General features: G+C 33.7%; 1 protein-coding gene across 1 annotated transcript in view; it reads left to right on the forward strand.

The window, feature by feature from the left end:
* The window catches only part of esyt1b (extended synaptotagmin-like protein 1b), a 45129-nt gene that overhangs the window by 12856 nt on the left and 4925 nt on the right, over positions 1 to 27348 (forward strand). The window contains exons 14-47 of the mRNA XM_046844640.1: positions 671 to 742; positions 1574 to 1660; positions 2788 to 2937; positions 3123 to 3227; positions 3303 to 3479; positions 3561 to 3646; positions 3731 to 3779; positions 6182 to 6271; positions 6359 to 6454; positions 7416 to 7487; positions 7747 to 7833; positions 8269 to 8415; positions 9305 to 9408; positions 9539 to 9710; positions 11762 to 11938; positions 12057 to 12139; positions 12287 to 12335; positions 13013 to 13102; positions 13190 to 13282; positions 13998 to 14069; positions 14145 to 14231; positions 14312 to 14458; positions 14902 to 15176; positions 17147 to 17255; positions 17333 to 17448; positions 17848 to 17953; positions 19165 to 19341; positions 20705 to 20787; positions 21137 to 21185; positions 23301 to 23390; positions 23498 to 23593; positions 23708 to 23779; positions 24041 to 24127; positions 24216 to 24362. Coding sequence (XP_046700596.1) covers positions 671 to 742; positions 1574 to 1660; positions 2788 to 2937; positions 3123 to 3227; positions 3303 to 3479; positions 3561 to 3646; positions 3731 to 3779; positions 6182 to 6271; positions 6359 to 6454; positions 7416 to 7487; positions 7747 to 7833; positions 8269 to 8415; positions 9305 to 9408; positions 9539 to 9710; positions 11762 to 11938; positions 12057 to 12139; positions 12287 to 12335; positions 13013 to 13102; positions 13190 to 13282; positions 13998 to 14069; positions 14145 to 14231; positions 14312 to 14458; positions 14902 to 15176; positions 17147 to 17255; positions 17333 to 17448; positions 17848 to 17953; positions 19165 to 19341; positions 20705 to 20787; positions 21137 to 21185; positions 23301 to 23390; positions 23498 to 23593; positions 23708 to 23779; positions 24041 to 24127; positions 24216 to 24362 — 3699 coding nt within the window. The remainder of the gene's footprint in view (positions 1 to 670; positions 743 to 1573; positions 1661 to 2787; positions 2938 to 3122; positions 3228 to 3302; positions 3480 to 3560; positions 3647 to 3730; positions 3780 to 6181; positions 6272 to 6358; positions 6455 to 7415; positions 7488 to 7746; positions 7834 to 8268; positions 8416 to 9304; positions 9409 to 9538; positions 9711 to 11761; positions 11939 to 12056; positions 12140 to 12286; positions 12336 to 13012; positions 13103 to 13189; positions 13283 to 13997; positions 14070 to 14144; positions 14232 to 14311; positions 14459 to 14901; positions 15177 to 17146; positions 17256 to 17332; positions 17449 to 17847; positions 17954 to 19164; positions 19342 to 20704; positions 20788 to 21136; positions 21186 to 23300; positions 23391 to 23497; positions 23594 to 23707; positions 23780 to 24040; positions 24128 to 24215; positions 24363 to 27348) is intronic.

Raw genomic sequence — 27348 nt, forward strand, 5'->3', positions numbered from 1 at the left:
AAAATAATGGGAAGACAGGGGCATCGTTACAGATAGCACTAATTCACTTTCAAAAACAGCACTGGAGTCATTGAAACAATATTTGAATTGGTATTTGATTATGGTTTAAGCTTTGTTTAACACTTTAGTCTAAATAGGTCTTTCAATTGTTTGATATACATATGGTGATTATGAGGACAGTAGCTTGTAATTAATATAATTTTCATTTAAACCATTCAGTAAGCCCATTTGTCCTGTAGATTTGGTTATTGTAATTCATATTAAACTGTTCCATTCGCAAAATGTTACACTATAGATTAAAGCTGACCAATCAAAATAATATTTATTGGTTTGTAGTAACCTAACTGTAATTAAGTCATGGTAACAAAATACCCTACACAGCATGTCAAAGCCACAAGCTTTTTGCTTTGTCATTTATCTGTATATACTGGATGATGCTTTTTTTTTTTGTAAGCCTTGATTGAAGGTACTGTAACATATGCAGCAGAAATATTGATTTTCTTCTCCAAACAGACAAGTCTTGGAGACTATGCTCCATAGTCTGTATTATAAATGAAACAAATGGACAAAACAGTGACTGATAGCATCAAACCTCTTCAAAAACCAAAGAACTTGGTTGTGCTCAGATGTTTTAAACATCATTTCAAATACTTTTTTATTTAAATTTCAGATGAAAAAAGGCAATAAAGATCCCAGTCCAATGGTGCAGCTTTCTGTGCAGGACGTAACCCGAGAAAGCAGAGTATGCTACACAGATAAGCACACACAAACACATGGATTATCTTTCCCAGTGCAAGTATAATTTCATGATTACGGTTAAGCAACACTTAATTTTGTTTCCTCTCATGACGTATCTAATGCTTTACATTTAGATGTGCTTTTTAAAAGAGCTGCATTCAGACTTGAGTTTGATAAACACATGAGTCAGAGTTTGCCACTGAGGCAGTTCTCGGTTATGTACTGATTCTGACCTTAATTGAATTTAAGTTCAGTGGAGGCAAAGAGCATGCATCAGAATTATGGAATATGTAATCAGTTGTACTTTCTATTTTCTCCAACCTTTTTTCCATTAACTTTTGCATGCAGTGACAGACACATAAACTGCCTTTTTGGCTCCAGTGACAAGTTTGTTTATAACAAGAAGAATTTTTATTATAACTTATTTTTATCAACACATTATCTGTGTAAAGCTGCTTCGAGACTATGTTTATTGTTAAAAGCGCTATACAAATAAAAATGAATAGAATTTAATTGAACTGAATTGAATACTTCGAAAATAGCATAAACAGCTTAATCAGGAAGGAATTCCTGAAGGGAATGAGAGGAGCTGATATGTTTAGATATTGCGGTTGTCTCACCAAACCCCTTAATAATACTTACAATTATTTTTTTTCTTATGATTACATAAACAAAATGGCATGATCTTATGTCATGTGTGGTATGATTTAAAAATGGAGCATATATCTGTTCAGCAAGCTTGCAGAGATACAATTCTATTGATGTACTTGATTATTAGTATTCTTATATTATAACTATTATTTGTACTCCATGATACCCCCATGATTTTGTGTAGACCTGCTGGAACACGGTTAATCCTTTGTGGGAAGATGCCTTCACATTCTTCATCCAAGATCCACACAAACAGGAAATTGATATCCAGGTACGGAAATGTATTAAGGTATTGTTTAGCTGGAGTAATGGTGCAATACTGCAGTGCAACAGCACAACACTAGCTCCATTTCTGTTTCTATAAATAAGATATCACAGACAACACTCTAAAACAGTATGCTTTAAAATTGTGTGTGTTTCATCCCCTGACCTCCTTTAGATGCCAAAAAAAATCACAAGACTGTCATGTTTTTAAAACACAGTAAAATCCCTGTGTACTTCCTGTTGGTTTACTTATTTATTTAAAGAAAGCATTAAATTCTGAGGTTTGTGCAAGTATTTGGTTACTTGATATATCATAAATCATAGACTGGGATTAAATTGTTGTGTCACACAAGCACAGGATATAATACTTGTAATAGCCACAACCATTTTAATTCACATACCCTTGCAGGGCTTTAGGCACAGTTATTATTGTTAATAGAAAAAAAATCATTAAAAACTGTCAATTATAAAATTTAGATAACTAAAAAAATGTATCTTAAATTAAACTACGACTATAATATTCACCTGCAATACGATTGGAAACTATATGATATTTTAGAGCAGCACCTCCATTTTCATGTTTCTGGGTGTTTGACTTGAGAATGGAATATGTTGAATGGAATGAATTCATTAATGTTGCAAAATCATAGATGACCAGTAGGTGACAATGTAACTAGTTCCAGGGTTTAATGGCGCAGCTGCAAATTGAAAGTAATGGAGTATGTTTTCACTGCAGCATGTACTATACTATGACACTCAGATTGTGGGGGGAATAAAAAGACAATAAAAGTAATTACTGCGCTGGTTTGTAAAAACATTTAATATTGTTTTGTAAGAACAGACAAATGTGTACTAGTTTGCACCATAATTTAATAATAGACTGAATTGAAAATTGTTAACATGCCTGAAATTTTTTTTTGGTGCTATGAATTAAGTTATGGTAAATTGACAGTGGCCCAGTCAAAGTGATCAATTGAATTCTCAGTCTCACTGAGAATCTGTGCCATTATTGCATTGATTATTGCAGTCCATAAGTATCACCCAATCTCTTTACCAGTATTCCATTGAACAAATAAATGCTTCACATTATTATAAATATTTAACTTTTTATTTTCTTTTTCTATGTCCTGCCAGGTGAAAGATAATGATCGTGTACAGCCTCTGGGCAGCCTGTCCATCCCAATCTCCCGTCTTCTCTCATGTTCTCAGCTCAACCTGGACCATTGGTTTGATCTGAATAATTCTGGCCCAGCCAGTCGTATTCACATCAACACTATTCTCAGGGTAATGTCATTTCTAAAAGTTAAAACTTTTTAACAAACAAATACAATATGACCATAAGCATGTGCCTTAAAATTAATATGTAACCCTACTCTATTCAGATTTTTCCAACAGTGGAAAACTTGATTTAAATTAAAAAAACATTAAGAATTATTGTAATAATAAAACTGTGATTTTTTTTTTAATAGGTGCTCTGGATTGATGAAGCTGCTGTTTCCTCCTCCCTTCTCTCAAGCAGTCAGGCTTCTACACGACCTCAGCATACCTCCACTGATGACAGTTTTGCCACTGAGGTAAACCAAAAGCTAAACATTTTTGACCTTGAAAAGCATTGTTTACTCTGTTTTACTGTTGATTCCATTCCATAGGGGGTGCTGCGTATTCATCTGGTGAAGGGACAGAATTTGATACCCAAGGACAACTTGATGGGGGGCATGGTGAAGGGCAAGAGTGACCCCTATGTCATCATCAATATTGGGGGTAGCACCTTTAAAAGTTGTGTGATCAAGGGAAACCTTAACCCCACCTGGAACGAGATGTATGAGGTAGTAATGCTGGGATTTTTGAGTCTGCACGAAATGTTATTTTCTGTTATTTTTATTCAGTACATAATTTCCTGTTTTTAGGTGGTTTTGACTGATCTCCCTGGTCAAGACTTGTCATTAGAGATATTTGACCATGACATGGACATGAAAGATGACTTCATGGGCAGGTGATGTACTAAACAAACATAGTTGGGTTTCTGTTCTACTGTGTTCACCAACCATGTTAATGTGATATTTTTTTTTATTTCCAGATTAAATATCAGTCTAAGTGACATTATTACATCCAGATATAGGGATGAGGTGAGTTTTTTATGACTAGCAAGCTAATGCTGAATGTAATATAAAGGTACACGTATAATTGTCTAACTGTGCATTTTTATGTAGTTTTAACAGTGAAAGAAAAATAGTGACGGTAAAATCCTGTAAATGATACAAAGAAATTACTGTTTATTTAACAGTTAAATACTGTTAATGTAAATACAAGTAAACCTATTACTTTTTGCATTATTGTTTTTTAAATCTATTCCCTACATTAGTTTACTAGTTTCTGTTGACAGAGTGAATGAAAACAAATGAGTAAATTCAAACACTGATGAACACCTGCTGTTAACAAGCAGAATCACTGAAGGAAAGAACAAGAATCAAAACTACATAGTTACGGCATTAGATGGAATCAACTGAATTAAAACAGGATGATTAAACAACTCCAAAAACAGAATTACCAGCTTCACTTATTATAGTTTGACTTTGAGACTTAACAGAGGTTTATATTATATTGAAATTATTTTTTTGAGATCAGTTGGGCTCTTGACCCGTGACTCTTTAATATTAAATAATATTTTTCTCTGGTTGTTGTAATTGTGTTTGTAAAGCACATTTGTTATGAAAAGAAAAGTCAAGAGAAATTGTAATTTGGTTGTTTTGGTTAACTATCGATGGTGAAATGATCATCATTTAATAATATTATCTTTTATTTTTACGTGTGGTTTTTAAATATTTTCTTTTTTTTTATAATGTTTATATGACTTCAAGGTAACCTGACAAAATATTAAGGCTTTTAAAAAGATTTTATGTACAAAACCTTTAGAGCTCTAGCACCATTTAGATATTAAGAATAAGCACATGAAACCCAAGAATAGTGATTATTAACAAGCTTTCATGCCCCAATGTATTCTGGGTGCCAGAATAGTACAAAACTCCCAACATGCATTGCAGCACAAATAAATTATTTCAGCTGAATGTTCTTACTATTTTCTTTATTATGTTTTATTTTAATGTTATTTGATTTATGACTTTTTACAGTGTTGTGTTGTGTTGTTTAGCTATTATATGCAACTAAAGCAAACACTGATCTCTATTATGGTGACTTAAAATGAAAGTTCACCTAAACACCTAAAATCTCAATTAGCACTTTTAATAAGTGAAGCTGGTAATGCTGTTTTGGGGGTTGTTTAAACATCCTCTGCTGAAATCCTGAGAGATTTAATGTTTTATTTTCATTGGATTTCATCTTTGGCTTTGGCTCTAAGTTGTGTTTCTCTGCTCTTGATTCTATTTTTATCAGTGATCCTGAACACAGTTGTTCATTAAAATTCAATCCTCATTTAAATAGTCACTTCATTGTCTCATTAACTTCATCACTGCTTCAGTGTTACTTCAACAATCTGTTGTGTGGACACACATAAGTGCTCTTTTAAAACTAAGGATTTTGCTGTGGGAATAAAGTGTGTAATGAAATGTATTTTAACAGTGAAAACTTAAATTGCAAAAGAAAACTGTAAAAAAAATCTCAGAGATTACTTGCAACCCTGCTGCCTTTAGTTTACCATAAAATCAAGAAAATAAACAGCTAATTACTGGAAATCCTAACAGACAAATTTCTGTTGTGTGTTTTGTGGGTTACCTGAGAGTAGAGCCTGTGTGAAAGTCAAGATCGGACAGCAGGAAATGTTGATGTTATACTGTATGTTGCTTTATATAAAGGCAGTAATTGTGTTGGATTGATGCAGTGAGAATCTCTTTACTAATTTCAATTGCACGTGAATGTGTGCTGCAGTTATCTACAAGAGATAAGAGAATTTTTTTGTCATGGATCTACATCATAGAATACATTCTGAGTACTAATATGCTCACATTTTTTATTTAAATTACAATATATTTGTTTATAAACAAATGGCCATTGATTAATTTAAGTGCAGCCAGTTTCTGCAAATACAATGAGCTGGCAGTATTTTACCATTAATTTACAGAAACGTTTATTACAATGTAAAGTACCAGTTTAACCTCAAATGAAGACACAATAAATGTATTACATCGTAACAAAACGGAAATAATTTTTTAACTAAGCTATATTCCTGTAAATGACAAGGAGTCAAGTCAACAAATGTTGTGGTTAAATATAGTCAGTCTGCCTAAAGTTATCTAAACAGTGAATGGCAGGCTTTCATCAAGCTAAAGATAGCTACATGCCATAGCGACTGAGACATAAGCCTAACAAATTTACTTTGAAATCTGACACCAGTTATTAAAAGACCAGCAAAGTTTTTGTGCCGCAGTTGTAAATGCAAATTACTCTCTTTTTTCTCTCTTTGCGTAAACGGATTTAAAATGTTACAACTTTACTGGACAAAAGGTGAAATTGCAGTTCAGAAAATCTTTTGTAAATTGACTACTGACCATATTGACTCCTCTTTCCATCGCAGTTGTTTACTCTGAATGACGTGAAACATGGCCGTGTTCATCTTGTTCTGGAGTGGTTGAACAGTGTAACCCAGTCAGATAAACTGGACCAAGTATGAAGTATTTTCTTATTCCAACTTTGAATGATAAAAGTATTTTAAAAGGACATACTAAGATGCTTTAATTAATTCTCACTGCAGGTGTTACATTACCAGTCTAAGAGTTCGTACATGAACAAGGCAACACCTGCTGCGGCCCTGTTGTTTGTATATCTGGAGTCTGCCCATGATCTTCCAGTGAGTGTGGTACCATATCAATTCACTTAAACTTATCATGTGGAACCAGTGAACTGGATTCGATCTAAGTCAAAGCTTTTTCTCAGAATTTGAAAATTATGTGAATTGAATCTTGCTATTTTAGGCGACATCTAAACGTTGTTTTCATCTAAAACTTTCCTCATCCACTTTATCGTTTTCAATCGTTTCCCAAATGTTGCTAATCCACACTGAAATGTATAAAAACTCTTACATCCCTGTACTGCATATGAGCAAAAAGTACAAAGAGTAAGGCGTTATTTCCACCTGGCATATATTTACTTTTCGGTTCTTTCGTTATGCCAACGACTAAAAATGAATCAGCATTTCGAAAAGCCTCCATTTATACAGTTCACACTGTGATGCGAAACCACGTTTTCAGATTTATTCACTTGTTGAATGTTTTAAAAAAAACTACGTTTTCGTTGACAGAAAACTCTTAAACTCCGTCTCAGTGTAGATGAAAGGCCAAAACGAAGAGAAGAAAAATGTAATTAGTGTGGACATGGCGTTAACTTGCTTTGAGAACATATTTGTCATATTTATTTAAATTGCTAGAATTTCATTCAGAAATTGACAAGTATTGCCAATTATTAATTTAAGTTTGTGATTTATATTTATTTTGGGATGTGATTTATAATTAATTAATTATTTTTTATTGGCTATCACATATGAAACAAAACTGCATAAATTCTAAACATATGTAGATGTAAATTGCACATAGGTAATAATGGTAAATTAATGGGTGGCTAGGAAAATAAGATGCACAAGATATCCTTAATATTATTAACCCTGAATACTGTAACTGTGTATTGATTCGCATATGTTTTGAAATCTGTTTTCTGGCCGTTTAGTTTATTGTGGCTAATTGCTGAACTAAACATTAAATTAACAATATTTTAGACAACAATGAAAATGAACTTGATTATGTTTGTCTATGTAGTTAAAGAAGAGTGGCAAAGAGCCTAAGGTTGGTGCTGAACTTGTTCTAGGAAAGACCACACAGAAAACCACGGTGAGAATTTCACTTTTGCTATTTTATTAATATAGAAATGGTTGATATTTTTCACATTTCCTAAATGTGGTTTATTATTTTGATCTGTATGGTCCTTGTACACATTACATGTAAGCTATCAATGGTTTTATTTGTTCACTGCTAAAATATTTATTATTTGATATAGTTCTGAACCTTATCTCATTGGCTTTTATTATTAAACAGCACAGCAATTTTGTGAATTTAATCAATTTATTCTCTGTTTTTGCTTTAATTAAAGGTGTGTGAACGTACCAGCTCACCCCAGTGGAATGAGGCCTTTCATTTTCTAGTTTATAATCCCAATGAAGATAACCTTATTGTGAAGGTATTAAAAAATTTGTTTTAAAAGCCAGTTAAGAACATATTCTGTAGAACCTTTACTTCCTTTTTGGTAGTGTAACTGGGTGTTAATACAAAGTAATGTTTATCGGCAAAGAACAACAATTTACACATAATCAACTATGACCTTAATTCATATGTTGTATGCTTCCAACTTCAGGGCAGTAGTTTGTGAAAGGCCCAGAGCCTTTGATGGTGTGTGACGGTGTGTGATAGTGTGGTGGTCATTTGCCACATATAATTGGCCATATAGTAAAAGATATCCATGAATGCAGTGCTACTTTGTCATGGATTAATAATTGAGATTAAATAATGAATAGATTAATAATAAAAGATTAAATATTTTTTAGACTTTGCGATGTAGAACATTTACCATGCAGTGATCTGGACCAGTCATTGTTATGAAAAATTTTCTCTACAGCTGTCACACTGCTGGGACTTCTCTCTTGGCTCTGTGGTGATTCCTATAAGAGAGCTTCTCGACCAACCAAATATGCTGCTGGACCAGTGGTTAAATTTGGATGGCGCTTCACCTGAAAGTCAGATCCTACTGAAAGCACAGCTTAAGGTATAAATCACAGACCATATCATAAAACTAGTGAGTCCATGCTGAACTTTAGTTAGTAGCATAATTCAAAGAGAAGTCTATATTCACCGCCTATTATATATATTGCACATTTATGAAATATTATATAATTTTTTTTTTAACAGAAATGTTATTTTTGTAACAATGTCTACCATAACTTAAGAAATATTATATAAAGGAATTATAATATTACAAGCAATGAAAAATTCTATTTAATAAATTCTAAAGACACAGGAAAAAACATGCTAATTAAAAGCAGTACACCAAGAGAGAGATAAGGACCTTGCCCAAAAGTACAGTTTGGCAGGGCCAGGAATGGATTGTTGCCCATAAGGTTAAATGATAATCCACCCGTGCTTTATTACTATTATGAAAGTTTGTGTAGAGCTTAATTCTTAAGAAGTTATTTTTTTCATTCAACAACTGCCATGCAGGGAGGGAGAAGGCTATTATGTGCTTGCTCCAAGGCATGTTAGCTTAGCCAAAACTCTAAATTTTTTATCACCACTTTTCCTATGCATGTACACACCTACACTGTACACATACGTACATTGCACAAGCTTCAACAAAGCCACAACTTTTTTTCCAAGCTGACAGTGTCAAAGAGGCAGCATTGCCATGTTCAACTTTGACCCCAGCAACATCTGAGGCTGGGTGTGCTAGATATCAGAAGCTGCTGACAGGCTCTAAAATAGGTGCATTAGCTAATATTAAAATAGTAGCAGTCAAGGTTGTATTGAATTGTGCGAGGCAATAGACATAATAAAGTGCACACTTGAACAGTGACAGTTTTAGCAGAATTAACGCTACCCTAGTAAAAAGTTTGTACTGATAGAAAGGTTATTTTGCACTTTAATGTTTAATGTCTTAGATCCTGTGCCCCAAAGTGACAGAGAAATCCACAGAGAACATAGAGACTGCTGTACCAAAGACCTCTGCCAAGGACAGCAAACCAGAGAAAGAACAAGATGCAAAGTAAGAATGAACACATAAACGCCCCACATGCACCGCCCTACATAAACACACAAATACATTAAATTTAAACTTGTTTCTTCAGTTTATTTTAAGGTTTAATTCAAAACGTGTGTGTGTTTTTGATTTTAAGGCCAAGTGAGCTACTGGTTCCAATCACTATATCTTCCAGTGTAACGTCTTCTGATGATAATGGGAAGGAGAAAGAAAAGGAGAAAAAGGAGAGTGAGAAACCTCTAGTGGACATAGTATCAGTTGAAGTTCGACCTCCACATACCAGCCCAGATCCCAATTTTGGAACTGAGGTGAGGAAAAATAGCAAAATAAATCTGGTTATTGTGCAGTGTTTTACACATGGATTCGTGGAGAGTACACAAACATAAGGTCTAGTGTCAAAAGGCAAGAGAAACTTTGCTGGTAAGTAAATTTCCATATATAATGATATAAAAACCTGCTGTTCAGAATACATTCAGAGCAGTACACATTTTAAAAATTATTCTGGAGGTAATTCATTCACATCAACTGTCACTGGTTTTTGATGTTATGGCAGATTGGTTCATTTTTTTAGGACTTTTCAACTGATCATTAATGCAGCTAAATGCAGTGGTGTACAATAATAAGGGAAATGTAATTTGTTACTGTACTTAAGTAGCTTTTTTGAGTATCTATACTTTACCGAAGTATTTCTATTTGGAAAGACTTTTAATTGAACTTTATACATTTCAAAGGCAAATATATTTTATTTTAAATTAGTTGTTCCTTTTTATTTGTGAGTGGATAAATAACTGATCAAGCACACAGCAAAACACCAATCAGGGTAGTGCACACGTTCTGCTTTGAACTTGTTTTGATTGCCGCCTGGTGGCATCTACTTAACATGAAAATACAGTTTGGCATCAGTTCAACAGCAAGCAGAATATTTTAAGAGTAGTACATGATGAAAAAGACTCCCGACTCTAACTTGCCACAGCACCTATGGCCTTATTTGCATGATTTTTTTGCAGTAGCCAAAAGGAAGCTTAATAGATATCATTCAGTGTTTGATTAATTAGTATCATTCTATTAATAGATTAGAATGTTGCTAGTAATGAGTTCACATAAATTGAGTTGATAAAGCAAGAGCCGTGTGAAAAAAAGATAATAGGACATTATAGCCATAATCAATCATAGTACATTGAACTCTTAAGTACATTTAAATTCAAATGCTTTTGTAGTTTTACTCAAGTGAAATTTTAAAGGGAGAACCAATTCAAATGGAAAGAACACTTTCCAGGATATTTTACCTAGTATATCTCTACTTTAACTCAAATTTATGGTTTGGGTACTTTGTCCACCACTGACTAAATGATAATGTAGCAGCATGTGCGGTGAATAAAACCCTGCAGATACAACTCATAAGCCTTAGCTAATGTTCACAACCAAAATCAGAATAGGGAAAATGCGAAGTCAGTGACTAATTGCTTTTGGGGTATTTCATAAAACATCAAATCTTTTGGGAATTTCACACACAATATTCTTTAAGATTTACACATAATATTGGACAAGGAGTCTTTTGTGTTGGGACTGTGCAGGCTAAAACACTTTTTGATGAGAGAGATAAAGAGAAGAAAACACTACCTAACTTGAACAGACAAGTTATCTAAAGGACTCTTTGCACCTGGAATGCACAATACATAAAACTTTGAGGTTGATGTGCCACTACAGCAGAAGACCACATTTGGTTACATTCCTGTCAGTAAAGTAGAAATGTCTGAGGCTGTTCTGAGCACTGACTCACAGTCTGACTTTCTTCACAGGCATGTAGACAGGAAAGAACCAAATTTGGGTGCGAACCCAATGTTTCAATGTTTCGTCATGCTGAGATGCTTTTCTCCTCAACATGATTTCAGCTGTTTTCCTCTGATCTCTATTATTTTTTCCCATTCTGTGTAAACTTTGAGATTGTTGTGTCAGACTTTCCCAAGAGATTCTGAAATACAAAAATTAGCCTGTGTGGTACCAGGAACAATGCCACAGTTAAAGTCAGAGATCACATTTTGATGTTTGATGTGACTTTAAATGAACTTTGATGAACTTTAAATGATACTTTTGGCTTGTATTTGTAGGAGTTTGTATGTTGTGCTACTGCGTGAAGGTGTGTTTTTACAGGTGTTCTTAATTAAAGTGGATGTATATGAAATTGTGTAGGAGTGTTTTAAATTTAGCTATTAAAAAGTGAGTGAATATATGTACACATTGTGACAATGTAAGATCACTCTTTATTAATGACTAACGATGCTGTTTAAACTCCATGCATTGGTCTGCTTACATGTGATTTATTAATTAAAGAAAACTCATTTTTATTTGTATTGTATAGGGTGTAATGCGTATCCACCTGCTGGAAGCGCAAAATTTGATTGCGAAAGACAATCTTATGGGGGGAATAGTGAAGGGTAAAAGTGATCCCTATGTTAAGATCAACATTGGAAACAACACTTTTAAGAGTCATGTCATCAAGGAGAATCTTAACCCTACCTGGAATGAGATGTATGAGGTAAGCCTGTAAGACTGTTTTCTGGATATTAGACAACTATACAACTTAAAAATTTTTGATATACTGGTAAAAGGAGTAATGAGATTAAGTCTAAAATGATTCCCAATGATTCTTGCAGCTGGTTTTGACTCCTGAGTCAGCTTCACAAGTCAGCATAGAGGTGTTTGATAAGGACTTAGATAAAGATGACTTTCTAGGAAGGTATGTATACTACAACAAACATGTACAGAAAACTTTTACTATTACAGGGCTGCAATGTTGTATGTTTACATCTCTCAAATGGCAACATAAATCTTTATATGCAAATATAACAGTATTTGTTTGTGAAATATGATATTTTTCCAACAGATTCCATATCAGCTTGAGTGAAATCATTCAGGCTCAATACATTGACCAGGTCAGTCTTTAACTGTATTACTAAGGCTCTAAATCCTTATTTTGTTTTGTTATAAGAACACAGATTAAGTAATATGCAGTGGTTGTAAACTGTCTACACAATTCTGTTAAAATTGCAGGTTTTTGTGATGTAAATATGAGACCAAGATAAGTCATGTCAGGTCAAATAAAAATAAAAATATTCCTGTTCCATAAGTATGCACAGCCCTTAGCTAATACTTTGTTGCAGCACATTTTGCTTGTACAACAACACTGTCTTTTGGGGAGGAACCTACTAATTTGGAATATCTTAGCATATGGCATTTAAAAAAAACTTTTTATTATTCTACTGACCACTGATATTTACCAGGATTTAGATCTGAATTACTGACTGGCCCATTTCATAAGACTGGTCATCTTCTAAAGCTATTCCTTCATTGACTTAGTTTTGTGTGAAATGTTGTTATTGTGAAAATACTTCTTTGTCTTCGGGTTTTGCTGTCAAAATAACTATCCGTGATCTTAAATAGGGGCCCAGTATCACCTATGGAGAAGCAGTCTTGTAGCTTGCTAGCTCGGCAATCAGAATGCAGAATGACACATTTTTCTGTGATAGGAAGTGTACTCAGACAGTTTTCAGTACATCTGGGATCAAGCAAAGTCTGTGGTTGTGTATAAATTTTTTCTTGTTTTTTTTAGTGGTTTACTCTAGAGGATGTAAAACATGGACGCCTTCATCTGGTTCTGGAGTGGCTCCCCACAATAACAGAGTCAGATAAACTACAACAGGTACTACTGTATTTAAAAGTATAATTTACATAGAATTGTATCAAAGTGTTTTACTGAACAGTCCAAATGAATTTAAATCATTTTTAGGCACTGCGGTTACAATCCTTCTCCTACGAGAACAAAGCCTCACCCGCTGCAGCCTTGCTGTTTATTCTTGTTGAGAAAGCTCATGCACTGCCAGTGAGTTAAACACACATCACAACACACACAACACTCACACACACACACACACACACACACACACACACACACACACACATATTAACTGTAGTCTTTGATACCATACATACTGTACATGAACTCAAATTAAATGAAGGTGATTAGAATTACAAAGATGTTTGCTCAATTTAAGCCATATGCAGCTATGTATATACATATATTTTTACATATATTTTCATATATTTTATATAGTTTATACTTTTTAATTTATCTACCTTCTTTTGGTTTTATTTTTTTATCCTTAATTCCATTCCTTTTTAAGCTTGAATGCCGGACAGACGTAAAAAAGCATTTCATTGCATGTCACACTCTGTATGTATGTGTATGTGACAATAAAATTTTATTTGATTTAATTTACATAAGCATACCCTGTATTACATAAGCATACCCTGTATATACAATCTTTTCTATTTTTCATATATATATATATATATATATATATATATATATATATATATATATTTTTTTTTTTTATATATTTTTATATTTTACATAGTTTATTGTTTTTATTTAGCTGTCTTCTTTTTTCCTTGTTTTATTTCTTCCCTCCATCCTATTCCCTCATGCCGGACAGTCGTACAAAGCATTTCACTGCATGTCATACTCTGTAGGTATGTGTATGTGACAAATAAAATTTTATTTGATTTGATTTGAATTTTAAAATGTCTGTGTGTAGATGGTGAAGGGTGGGAAGGAGCCTAAGGCTGGAGCAGAGCTTAATGTTAGTGGAACATCTTACAAAACCAAGGTAGGTCTTAATTCATTTTTAAGTATTGATTGTTTCTGTTATTTTATATTTTAATTAACTTCTCTCTTTGCAAAGTTGTGTGATCGCTCAACCTCTCCTCATTGGAGTGAGAAGTTCCACTTTCTGATTCATGATCCCAGAGAAGACATTCTTATTATTAAGGTAATATGGATTTTTTTTAGATGTTTGATTGGGGAGGCAATAAATATAAAGCATTTCTAAAATAAAATCTCCTTCCTTAGCTCTCCAGTGGTTGGGATCAGCCACTGGGCACCCTGGTTCTACCAGTGAAAGAGCTTCTGTTAAAACAAGAGATGCTGCTAGACCAGTGGCACAATTTAGATGGTGCTGCACCTGAAAGCCAAATTCTACTGAGAGCACAACTTAAGGTATAATTTGGAAATTATACTCTGCTACTGTTTTTTTTTATGTATTAATGTTACAGAGTAGATTGGCATGGAGCCTGAAACAAGGATGACAATAAAATGGTAACACAGTGGGTAGTATTATTGCCTTTCAACTGCAGGGATCCAGGTTCTGTCCTGATCTCTGGTTACTTTTTCCAGAGCTTCATTTCTGTTGCCCCGTTTTCATGTTGCTTTTGTGGGTCAAGGATCTCCACTTTCTTCTCTTCTCTCAAATTATATCTTTTTACAACAGGCTGAGATAAATTGTTCCCTGATGTGACTGTGTGTTCATGGCTACAGTGGGATTTCATCCAGGGTTTATTACGTATTTCTCAATGTCCTATGTGTGTTTCTCAGTTTACTACACATTGAGGTATTTGTTGTGCATATTCGTTGAATGTAGAACATTTTCTTTTGGGTTCCAGATTTTGGCCTCAAAGTTTGACAGAAAAGTTGAAAAACCTACCGAAAAAACTACTGAAAAACATCCTGAAAAGTCTATTGAAAAGCCAGTGGAAGAACCTATCGGAAAAACAGCTGAAAAGTCTGAAGAACAGACTACAAAAAAGTCAACAGAAAAGTCTGTTGGTGAAAACAGTTCTACTGGTGGACAAAGTGGAGGGAGAACACCAATCAATGCTGAGCAGACAACACCCAATAAAGAAGACCAAAGAAAACAAGAGACCAAGTCAACACCAAGGTATGTTCTAGAGCTTAGATAGCACCCTCTGGAATTATTAGCAAAATAGTTTGTTGATTTAAATCAATTTATTTTGAGATGTTACATTTCAATACTTATATGTACATTTTTTGAGTGGTTGTTGTAATTGTTAAATTTCTGTAAAATATTTTTTGGTAAAATTTATTATAATTTTTTTTAAAGCTGAGTAAAGAAAGGACGTTTTTGAATAATATGTGTGTGGTCTGTTTTAATTTTGCCTCTTATATTTATTTATTTTTTGTAATAAATATGGTCCACCAGAAATGCACGCTGCATTGATCGTGCGTTAATAAAATTACAGCTGTTAAAATTAATTTGCATTAAATTTTGATTTTGACATTTTGACAGCCCATATATATACATACATACATATATATATATATATATATATATATATATATATATATATATATATATATATATATACACATATATATATATATATATATATATATATACATATATATATATGTATGTGTATATATATATATATATATATATATATATATATATATATATATGTATATATACATATATATATATATATATATATATATATATATATATATATATGTGTATATATATATATATATATATATATATATATATATATATATATATATATATATATATGTATATATATATATATATATATATATATATATATATATATATATATATATATATATATATATATATATACATACATATATATATATATATATAAGGTATGCACCGAAATGAAAATTCTTGGCTGAAACCAAAAACCGAAAAAGAGGAAAGCAAGGCCGAAAACCGAAAACCAAAACACCGAAAGAAATTATGCCAATTATTATTACCATTGCATTTATGGCTATGTCTGTGTACTAAACTTACTAAAATCAAGGCATTTCAATTTTTGTTTCAAAGAATGAATCAATTACAAATTATGAAAATATTTATTTATAGCACATTGCAACAATGCACAGGATAAAATTAATTAAAATTCAAACTTGAATGTTTAACTTAAATGCACCCATGTGTATATTAAATAATAATGTACAGGCCCTCTGGCCTGCTGAAAGGTTGTAAAATTAAACATGTTCTTTCATAAAAATACAACAATATCACTGTTAAACTTCCTGCCTTTTCAAAAAGGTCCACCACAGACAGAGTGCGCATGCTCGGAGGGGTTTTGCTTTTCTGTGCCGCGTTCTTCTCATATTCAGCATAGCGATCGGGATGTTTGGATTTCAGGTGATAAATTAAACCCGACGTGGAGAAAGTCTTTGCAGACGCACCCTCTCTTGAAATTTCGCCATTACATGTTTTGCAAATCGCTCTCCGTGGATCTTTCTCCAAGATATACTGAAATACGTCCACACCGACAAGCACGTGCAGGCAGCGGTTTCTGTTTGCGTCATCACAATCGGCCGTGTTTTTTTCGGTGTTCAAAATCTTTCGGCCGAAAACCGAAAATGCACTTTTGGGCCATTTTCGGCCGAAAATTTTCGGTGGCCGAATATTTGGTGCATCCCTAATATATATGTATGTATGTATGTATGTATGTATGTATATATGTGGGCTGTCAAAATGTCAAAATCAAAATTTAATGCAAATTAATTTTATATATATATATATATATATATATATATATATATATATATATATATATATATATATATATATATAAATAGGGCTGCAACTAACGATTATTTTGATAATCGTATTATTATTATTAATATTATTATTATTAAATAATAAATAAGAATGTAAATGAATACATGTATAATAAATTCTGTAGTGCTAGGTGTATATGAAAACAAGTATACCCATATGTATATCATATATTTGGACATATATAATATATGAGCAACAGAAACAAAATATATTCTGTATATATGTGGCAAGAATGGTTGTTTTACTTACAAAATAACTATTAAGTACATGTATGTGCCTCCTTTCATCAGGCTCAATGAACTAGTGGCTTCTACAGTACCAGTGGGCGTTTCATTTTCAGAAGACAAACAGAAAGTACCAGCAGCAAATATCACTCATGACACAGAACATGAGACAAAGGTGTGTGTGTTTGTGTGTTTGAATGAAAGAAAATATGAATGAATCTTTGCAAATCTTTTCTTGTGTTATGTTTACAGGATTTGAGTAAAGCTTCCTCAGTGGAAGGAGCCAGTAAGGCTTTGAAACCAATGGCAGGAAGCGATAAAACATGTACAGGCAATAACGAGCAACACTTGGATAAGGCAGCCGATAAGTAAGTTGGTCTTTTTAAACGATTTTTTAGGTTTAGCAGTGTGGCCCATTCTTTTAAATATGCTGCTGTTAATTTTCACGTGCAACATGGGTCAATACTTTTTTAGCACAAGAACAGGAGGGTATAGCAGGAGAGAATTTGACTTGGTATAAAGCATAGTTTAGTTGACAATTCACAGATTATTTAATTTCATAGATTATAGACTGAGTGATCAGATGCCAAATAATATAGTAATTACAGAGACCACTCTGCAATAATGTGTGAACAAAGGCTAGGTGTTCGTGGAATACTTAATTTTTTTTAGAAAAGGAGGATTAAACATTGAACAGTATAATTAGTATTAGCTGATGCCTCACATTGTAAATAAAAGCTGTTTTTGTTTCATTTTGTGTTTTTCAGTTCTCATGAAAAGGTTCCTTCGACTGCTCCTGCTGCTGAAAAAAATACAGAAATACCACATGTGCTACCCCATCACACAAGTTCTTACTCTGGCTTTGCCACTCAGGTTTGTGAATCTATAAATATTCCAAGTAAAGAGAAATTTCTTTTCTTTTTTTTTCTTTTTTTTTTTTTATTCTGATGTTTTTGCAGAAATGTGCAGACATGAAACTTGGTCAGTATACAGTATTGCCTCTTGCTGCTCACACTGTAAAAAAAGATCCTGTAAAATTTTACAGTAAAAAACTGACAGCTGTGGTTGCCAGAAATCTACCGTAAAAAAAAAATGGTTAAACTGGTACTTTACATTGTTAACAATTGTCCTGTAGATTTTAATTTACGGTAAAATACAGCCAGCTCATTTGTTTACATTCTGTCAAGTGGACTATACTAGTAAACTAATGTAGGGAATAGTTTTACAAAGAAATAATGCAAAAAGTAATATGTTTACTTGTATTTACATTAACAGTATTTAACTAAATAAACAGTAATTTTCTATTTTATCATTTACAGGATTTTACCATTGCTAATTTACATTCTTTCACTGTTAAAACTACAAATTATTTTACAGTGATAAGCTATTATTAGCCTATGCTGGTACTATAGTAAAGTGGTTTATATTTTGGCTCATATCATGAATACTGTAAGTTATACAGTAATAATTCTTTTTGGTATTTCCTTGTCTTTTTCGTTCCTTACTAAAGAACAGCTATATTCTGATTTAATGCTGTATACTACATCTCTATGCTAATTATCAAGTGAATCTTTGATAAAGACTGTAGACTTTATAGACTGCCAAATGTTTAAAATAAGGTAATACCACAAAATTTATAATTAGGTCCCTACTCAGCCAGATGAAATTGAATTATAATTATAGATATTTTTAAGTACATTTGGCTGCCATTTTCAGTTATCTATTAAAAACCTACTTTTTAAAACTAGTTTTATTCATTTTATGTGCATTCATCTGATCAGCAATAAATCTAAAATCAGTAAAAAGTAAACAATTGTTTTTATTTCCGCAGACATAAGCACATGCATGCTGGTACAAATGCAGAATCCGTACACACACTCTCACATCCCCAATTCCTACTCCAGTCTATAGTACCCATAAGGCACTGCACCTAAATATTTACCCTATTATTTCAAACACTAACTTTCTTTTAATGTTTTTTCTGAGCTTTTATACAAAATGCATAAATGTTTGAAAAGGAAGAAAGAATTTGTCTGGTTTCCTGAAAGGTTTTCTTCATTTGCTTCATCAACTTCTCTCTATAGGGAGTGCTTCGTATTCACCTTTTGGAGGCTCAGAATTTGGTTGCAATGGACAATTTGATGGGTGGCATGGTAAAGGGAAAGAGTGACCCCTATGTGAAGACTACAGTCGGGACCACAACCTTTAAAAGTCACGTGATCAAAGAGAATCTCAACCCAACCTGGAATGAGATGTATGAGGTAGGATTTCCTTGGGCTATAACAGTATGTTTAATAATAATGTGTATTAATGAGCTGAAATTTTACTGTAGTCCATAAGGATTTATAAATCATTTTTAATTTATTTAACATTATGGTTTTTTATGTGCACACATTTTTACACGTAGGATGTGATTTATTAAGTTATTCTTGTGCATCATGTTGTGTATACACATTTAGAGAGATTTATTAGGAGCACTATACTGAGTAGAGCCTCCCTTTGCCAATGGCAGTTGACAGTTCCCGGATATTTTTCAGGTGCAATTTCATGCAGCAAATGTCCCATTCTTCCATATCCATAAGGGTTTTCAATAGATTCAAAGCCAATGAAGAATATTGAACATTTTCATGTTTATGAAACCAGCATTGTTCTGATATCACGATTTTATTTTATATTCTATCATTAGAATATATATATATATATATATATATATATATATATATATATATATATATATATATATATATATATATATATATACACACACATATATATATATATATATATATAAATTATAAATTGCACATGGTCTGCAAAAATAATCATATAAACTATGGCATTCAAGCAGTGTTTGATATGGTACAAACGGGCCCGAAGTGTACCAAGAAAGCATTCCCACACCATTACTCCACCAGCCTGGACTGTTTACATAGTTTAGATGCACAAAAAGCAAGATTCATCATACCAGGTTATGTTTTGCAGTATTCTTGGCTGAGAGAAATTGTCTTTTTCTATTGCAGCCTATTGACCTCTATATTGTGCACTAAACCTTTATAGAGTGTTATTTCTGTTATACCATAGCTTTTCTGTCTGCTTAAACTAGTTTGGCCATTATGTGCTTATCTTTCTTATTGACAATTTGCGTCCATCCTAAGAAGTGCTGCTTACTGGATGTCTTTATTTCTCTCTTCTGAGTACATTCTAGAGACTGTTCTACCTAAAAGTCCCAGGAGAACCTCAGTTTTAAAAATGCTCAAAGCAGCTCATAGGGTACCAACAATCGCAGTCAAAATCTCCAATTAAATTGTTCCCATTTCCCTAAAATCACAAATTGCAATTTTTTTAATGGCTGATGTGAACCATACCCAAGTGCAGCGGGAGTTTTAAATTCTTCAATTTGTATACAATTTAGAATGTGTATGGGTTTTATTATCTTTTAATAAATGTGAGGGTCCTTACACACAACCTTAAACACGTGTGTGTGTTTTGATAAATGAGAACCCTAGACATGCATATTTAACTTTTTTTAACCAATGCAAGTATCTTTTAGCATATATGTTATAGATGAGAAAAAAAAACAGATTTGATTATGGTCACTTAATATTTTTTATGATTTTTTACTAGGTGATTTTGACTCCTGACCCTAATCTAGAAGTGAAGTTTGAACTCTACGACAAAGACATTGACTCAGATGACTTCCTTGGAAGGTTAGTGGAGTCACTGTCAGTATCGATGGGGCATGAAATGTACACATAAACCTCGAATATATTCATACAGTAAACCCAACACTTATATGTACAGTGTTGTATGTACAAAAACTGTTGAGAAAGATGGTTTACTCATAGACATTAACAATACAAGTATTACTGTTATTTATTGCAAATAATGGAAAATAAAATGCCGGTATAATTAAGAGCATTGCGATTAGGAACCATACATCTATTAGCTATTCAATCAGCTTCACTAGCTGACATAATTTACAATAAATTTTTTTTTTTCGATTATATGGTTCCATATGACGAGGAAAAAGTATTTGACATTTTTTCTCTACGACAGGTTCAAAATTAAGCTTGGAGATATAATTAAATCCCAGTATAATGATGAGGTGAGTATTACCAACATTTTACCAAACATTGCCCTCATCTTTATATTCATATTAATTTATTTTTTGTTGTAATATTAATTATATCCCTGGTAATAGTTTCTATACAGCCAGTATTTTACATTATGTCCAGGTAAAAAATTGGTTTTGACATTCTAATTTGTAACAGTGCAACACATAGATTAGGATTAGGCATACAAGTGACAAGACAGGAATGAATCAACAGAATACTCTACTATGGACACATACATGCAAGCACCTTCTAGAACTGCCTATAATAAACTAAAACTACATTTTGCAGCTGACATATTAAAACATTAAAACAAGAACTTCGAACACAGACTACAAACAACCATGGAAAACATCAACTAAGACATCACTAAAAGAATACTGGTGCAATACTGCGTAATTACCAATTACATGTACATCGACTTTTTTTTTTTTTTTTTTGGAGATTTTTGTTGAGCACAAGCGAGTCAAACAATTACATAAAATCTTCTTGAACACATCCCAGGTCTCTTGGCTAATTCATTTGCAAGAATAATTCTTCATGCTTTTTGAAAATTTTTTTCAAAATTTGTACACAGACTGGTTCAAGGTGGAGGTTGGACTGCATCAAGGATCGGCTCTGAGCCTTTTCCTGTTTGCAGTGGTGATGGACAGGTTGACGGACGAGGTCAGACAGGAGTCTTTGTGGACTATGATGTTTGCAGATGATATTGTGATTTGGTGAGAGTAGGGAGCAGGTTGAGAAGAGCCTGGAGAGGTGGAGGTATGCACTGGAGAGAAGGGGAATGAAAGTCAGTAGGAGTAAGACGTGTGTGAATAAGAGGTAGGGCAGTGGAGTGGTGCGGTTGCAGGGAGAAAAGGTGGAGAAGGTGGTGGAGTTCAGGTACCTGGGGTCAACAGTGCAAAGTACTGGAGAGTGTGTTAGAGAAGTGAAGAAAAGTGTGCAGGCAGGGTGGAGTGAGTGGAGAAAAGTGATAGCAGGAGTAATTTGTGATAGAAGGGGATCTGCAAGAGTAGAATGGAAAGTTTATAGGACTGTGGTGAGACCTGCGATGTTGTATGGTTTAGAGACAGTGGCATTGAGTAAAAGACAGGAGGTGGAGCTGGAGGTAGCAGAGCTGAAGATGCTGAGATTTTCGTTGGGAGTGACGAGGATGGACAGGATTAGAAAAAAAGTTTATTAGTGGGACAGCGCATGTAGGCTGTTTTGGGGACATGGGGTATATCATTAGGAGAATGCTGAGGATGGAGAAGCCAAGAAGGAGGAAAACAGGAAGGCCAAGGGGGAGGTTTATGGATGTGGTGAGGGAAGACATGCAGGTAGTTTGGTTGAAAGAGCCAGATGTAGAGGACAAGGGGTATGAAGATGAATGATCAGCTAATGGGAGAAGCCAAAAGAAGAAAACGTACACAAAAAAGTTTTATCTGGTCAATTAAATCAATCCTGTAAATTCTCATCACATTGTGCGTGTGGAAATGCTCTAACTTTCACTATTTAATATAGTTGTAGGTTGTATAACATTACATATTATTTTGAGCTTCAATCCCAAGAAATTAAACATTTCTTAAGAGTTCTTAAGAAAACAGTATCCTTCCAGTTTTCAATAATGTGTTGAATATCTTTAAAAAATTTTCAAGTGATTTCTTATAGTTGTCTTTGCTTGATGCAGGCAAGAATATGTCCCTGTTACATGTTAAAAAAAATTTCAACAACCAAAATGTTACATCTTACAGCATGTTTGTTTAACTGATGCAGTGAGTAGCTCAAGTGTGATTGTAAATTGTTGCCAGGCAGATCACTGCAATAATAATCCAATTATAGGCTCTTTACTTTATGCTTATTAAGTTTAAAACAATGACCAATTTTCGGTCAGGCTGTGTGTTAACAGGGATTATATAATTGATCCAATTGTAAAAAGTGGCTGTTTTTCTAGCATTGACTTTTTACAAGTGAATATTAATCTGTGCATTCACACTGTGATCCTTTTTTTTTTTTTTTTTACATTTACTTTCAGTACTGTTTTTGACATCTGAATCAGAATGCTTACACAGTGAATGGTAAATGAAAACTATAGCTGTATTGGAGTAAATTGTCTTTCTATATTGCAGTGGTTTTCTCTAAATGACGTAAAACATGGCCGTCTCCATCTGGTTCTCGAATGGCTGCCCACTGTAACACATCAAGATAAACTACAGCAGGCATGTACTAATGAATGTGTAGCTAAAATAAATTTGTCCAGTCTGCCTTGTTGAGACATGCATATGTTGTGCGTACATTGTGTAAATTGTAAATTCATTTTGTTCAGGTGCTGCAGATGCAAAGTTCCCAGTCAAGCCAGAATAAGGCTGTTCCTTCAGCCGCACTGCTGTTTGTTCTTATTGAGAGAGCACATGCACTGCCTGTGAGTTTTACACACACACACACACACACACACACACACACACACACACTCGCACACACACGCTGTTTCTGTAAATGTTAATGCTTATGCATGTTATTGTTTATGCATCTGTAGTTAAAGAAGAGTGGGAAGGAACCTAAAGCTGGAGCTGAACTTGTACTTGAGAAAACCTCTTACAAAACGAAGGCAAGCAATTACCTAAATTATAATAATGTACTCTTTATTACACACACACACACACACACACACACACTCACACATACATACACACATATGCACACACGAAATATGACAAAAAAATAAAGGCCAACTACTCAAAAAACAAAAAAAAAACCCATATGGGTCGACCTCTAATGTTTAGGTTATCCAAATAAGACTATCCACTGCAGTCAATGTATATCCATATATAGCTTTTTTTTCATTGTTTCTTTCTCTTTCTTTTAAAAGGTTTGTGAGCGCTCAACATCTCCTCAGTGGCATGAAGCATTTCACTTCCTGGTTCAAGACCCGAACAAAGAAATGCTTATTATTAAAGTAAGGGCTACTTTTTTGTAAAAAACCTTTTAATAATTCATCTGTTAATGATTTTACAGTTTTTAACCTCTTAACCTTTTCTTTATAGCTCTCTAGTGCATGGGATCAGCCAATGGGTTCCCTTGTTTTCCCAATCAGAGAGCTTCTCTTACAGCCAGAGCTTGTGCTGGATAAGTGGCTGAGGCTCGATGGCGCTTTGGCTGAGAGTCAAATTCTACTAAGGGCAGAACTCAAGGTATCAAATATTACACACTTGAGGGAAAATATGGAGCTTTCATACATTCAGACTAACACTGACATTGGGGGGGGGAATTAAATAAATATATATATATATATATATATATATATATATATATATATATATATATATATATATATATACACACACACACACACACACACACACACCGTAATTTCCGGACTATAAAGCGAACCCATATATAAGCCGCACCCACAGAATTTTACAAATATTTTTATTTTGAACATAAATAAGCCACACCTGTCTATAAGTCGTCTATAAGTCTACACAAATGAACTTTACACAGGCTTTTACGTGTCTGTGCTTATATGATTTCTGTTGCAACTGGAGTTAGTGAGCTCTCCCATGACCCAGACTCAACGCGTTACAACGGCTTGTATCTAAACAGTAGCCTACCAAGAACGTCATTGTTCACTGTCTTCCTCCTTCCTTTCACAACAATTTCTCTCGGGAGTTTATCTTTTGGCATCGTTGTGCGTTAAAAAAAAACTTTTTTTCTTCCGATGCCGTGCAGCTCAGAACACAGGTGAGGTGCGTTTTTTCGTTTCTGTTTGGAAATTTCATTGGTCTAATGTTATGGGGTTCAGTTTTTTGGCTTGAAGTTTGTGAAACCGGGAAAACCCAGGAAAAATTCATAAATAAGTCGCTTCATTGTTTAAGCCACGGGGTTCAAAACGTGGGAAAAAGGTAGCGGCTTATAGTCCGAAAAATAGTGTGTATATATAAATATCAAAACAAATCAAATTTTATTCATAACATACACATACATACAGGGTACGACATGCAGTGAAATGCTTTATACGATGGTCCGGCATGAGGGAATAGGATGGGGGAAAAAGAAAAGAAGGCAGATAAATAAAGTATAAAGTATAAAAAAACTATATAAAATAAAATATACAGTGAGGAAAATAAGTATTTGAACACCCTGCTATTTTGCAAGTTCTCCCACTTAGAAATCATGGAGGGGTCTGAAATTGTCATCGTAGGTGCATGTCCACTGTGAGAGACATAATCTAAAAAAAAATCCAGAAATTAAAAAATCCAGAATCTAACCCTAGATTTTTTAACTATTTATTTGTATGATACAGCTGCAAATAAGTATTTGAACACCTGAGAAAGTCAATGTTAATATTTGGTACAGTAGCCTTTGCAATTACAGAGGTCAAACTTTTTCACCAGGTTTGCACACACTGCAGGAGGGATTTTGGCCCACTCCTCCCCACAGATCTTCTCTAGATCAGTCAGGTTTCTGGCCTGGTCCTGAGAAACACAGAGTTTGAGCTCCCTCTAAAGATTCTCTATTTGGTTTAAGTCTGGAGACTGGCTAGGCCAAGCCAGAACCTTGATATGCTTCTTACAGAGCCACTCCTTGGTTATCCTGGCTGTGTGCTTCAGGTCATTGTCATGTTGGAAGACCCAGCCTCGGCCCATCTTCAATGCTGCCTTGTGGAGGTGTACAATTTTGTCTCTAGTGTCTTTGGACAGCTCTTTGGTCTTGGCCATGTTAGTAGTTGGATTCTTACTGATTGTATGGGGTGGACAGGTGTCTTTATGCAGCTAACGACCTCAAACAGGTGCATCTAATTTAGGATAATAAATGTAGTGGAGGTGGACATTTTAAAGGCAGACTAACAGGTCTTTGAGGGTCAGAATTCTAGCTGATAGACAGGTGTTCAAATACTTATTTGCAGCTGTATCATACAAATAAATAGTTTAAAAATCATATATTGTGATTTCTGGATTTTTTTTTTTAGATTATGTCTCTCACAGTGGACATGCACCTACGATGACAATTTCAGACCCCTCCATGATTTCTAAGTGGGAGAACTTGCAAAATAGCAGGGTGTTCAAATACTTATTTTCCTCACTGTGAGAATATAAAGATATAAAAGATATATAAAGATATATGTATGTGAAACAAAGAGAAAAAACTGTATATATATATATATATATATATATATATATATATATATATATATATATATATATATATATATATACACTCTGTTTTTTTTTTTTTTTCATTTTGCTAGCTTGGGGGTTTGAATTTAGCAGTAATGTATTGTGTTAGCGGCCGGAGCAGTCCATTTAAGAAGGTAGAGGATGGAGGTAAAACATGTGACCGAGGCCAAGTATCTTCACATACATTAAGAGTAAGTCAGAGATAGATGTGGTGGAGGGAATCCGGTAATTTTCCAAAATAAAACATTGTTCAGAATCAAATAATAAATAAAACAGAAACAATGAAAGTTATGTATTCTTTCTGTGTGGCCCGGTAACAATTGACCCACAGACCGGTGCGGGTCCGCGGCCCGGGGGTTGGGGACCACTGCTTTAATCAACATCGGCATGGACAAATATGAATGCAAATGTGTTTATTTTGAAAGATACCATACTCAACATAGAGCATGAAGACAAAATATTCTTGTAAATGTAAAGCATCAGGATACCAAATGGAAATTTTGCTATGTTTCCACACGGACGGTTTTAATGTGCACCACAGTGGATTTTAATGCTTGATTTGTGACTTGGCGCATCAGAAAAACAAATGTTTAGTGATTAAAAATATTTTTGAGTGGAGTAAATTTTTTTATATTTGAGTAATGAAAGGACATAGTGAATAAAACAATGACTGTATGTTATTTTTAGAGGTCAGTAAATCTTTACTGCTATAGAAGCGCACATTGATTAAAATATATCCAAGTTTCATTTTTATAGTATTGTTCCTTGAGAAGAAATACTCAAATTGTGTTGCTAAAATTTGAGATACTAATGTGAGATATTCTAATTTTCTCTCTCTCTCTCTCTCTCTCTCTCTCTCTCTCTCTCTCTCTCTCTCTATATATATATATATATATAATTATACACAGTATTTATAATTTTGCAACTTCATCTTCTGTGTGAATTTCATAAATAAATTGAGTCATTACTAGTACATTTATCAGAATGAATGTTATGTGTT

This window comes from Silurus meridionalis, chromosome 1 (assembly GCF_014805685.1).
Source record: "Silurus meridionalis isolate SWU-2019-XX chromosome 1, ASM1480568v1, whole genome shotgun sequence".
In the NCBI taxonomy this organism is placed as follows: Eukaryota; Metazoa; Chordata; class Actinopteri; order Siluriformes; family Siluridae; genus Silurus; species Silurus meridionalis.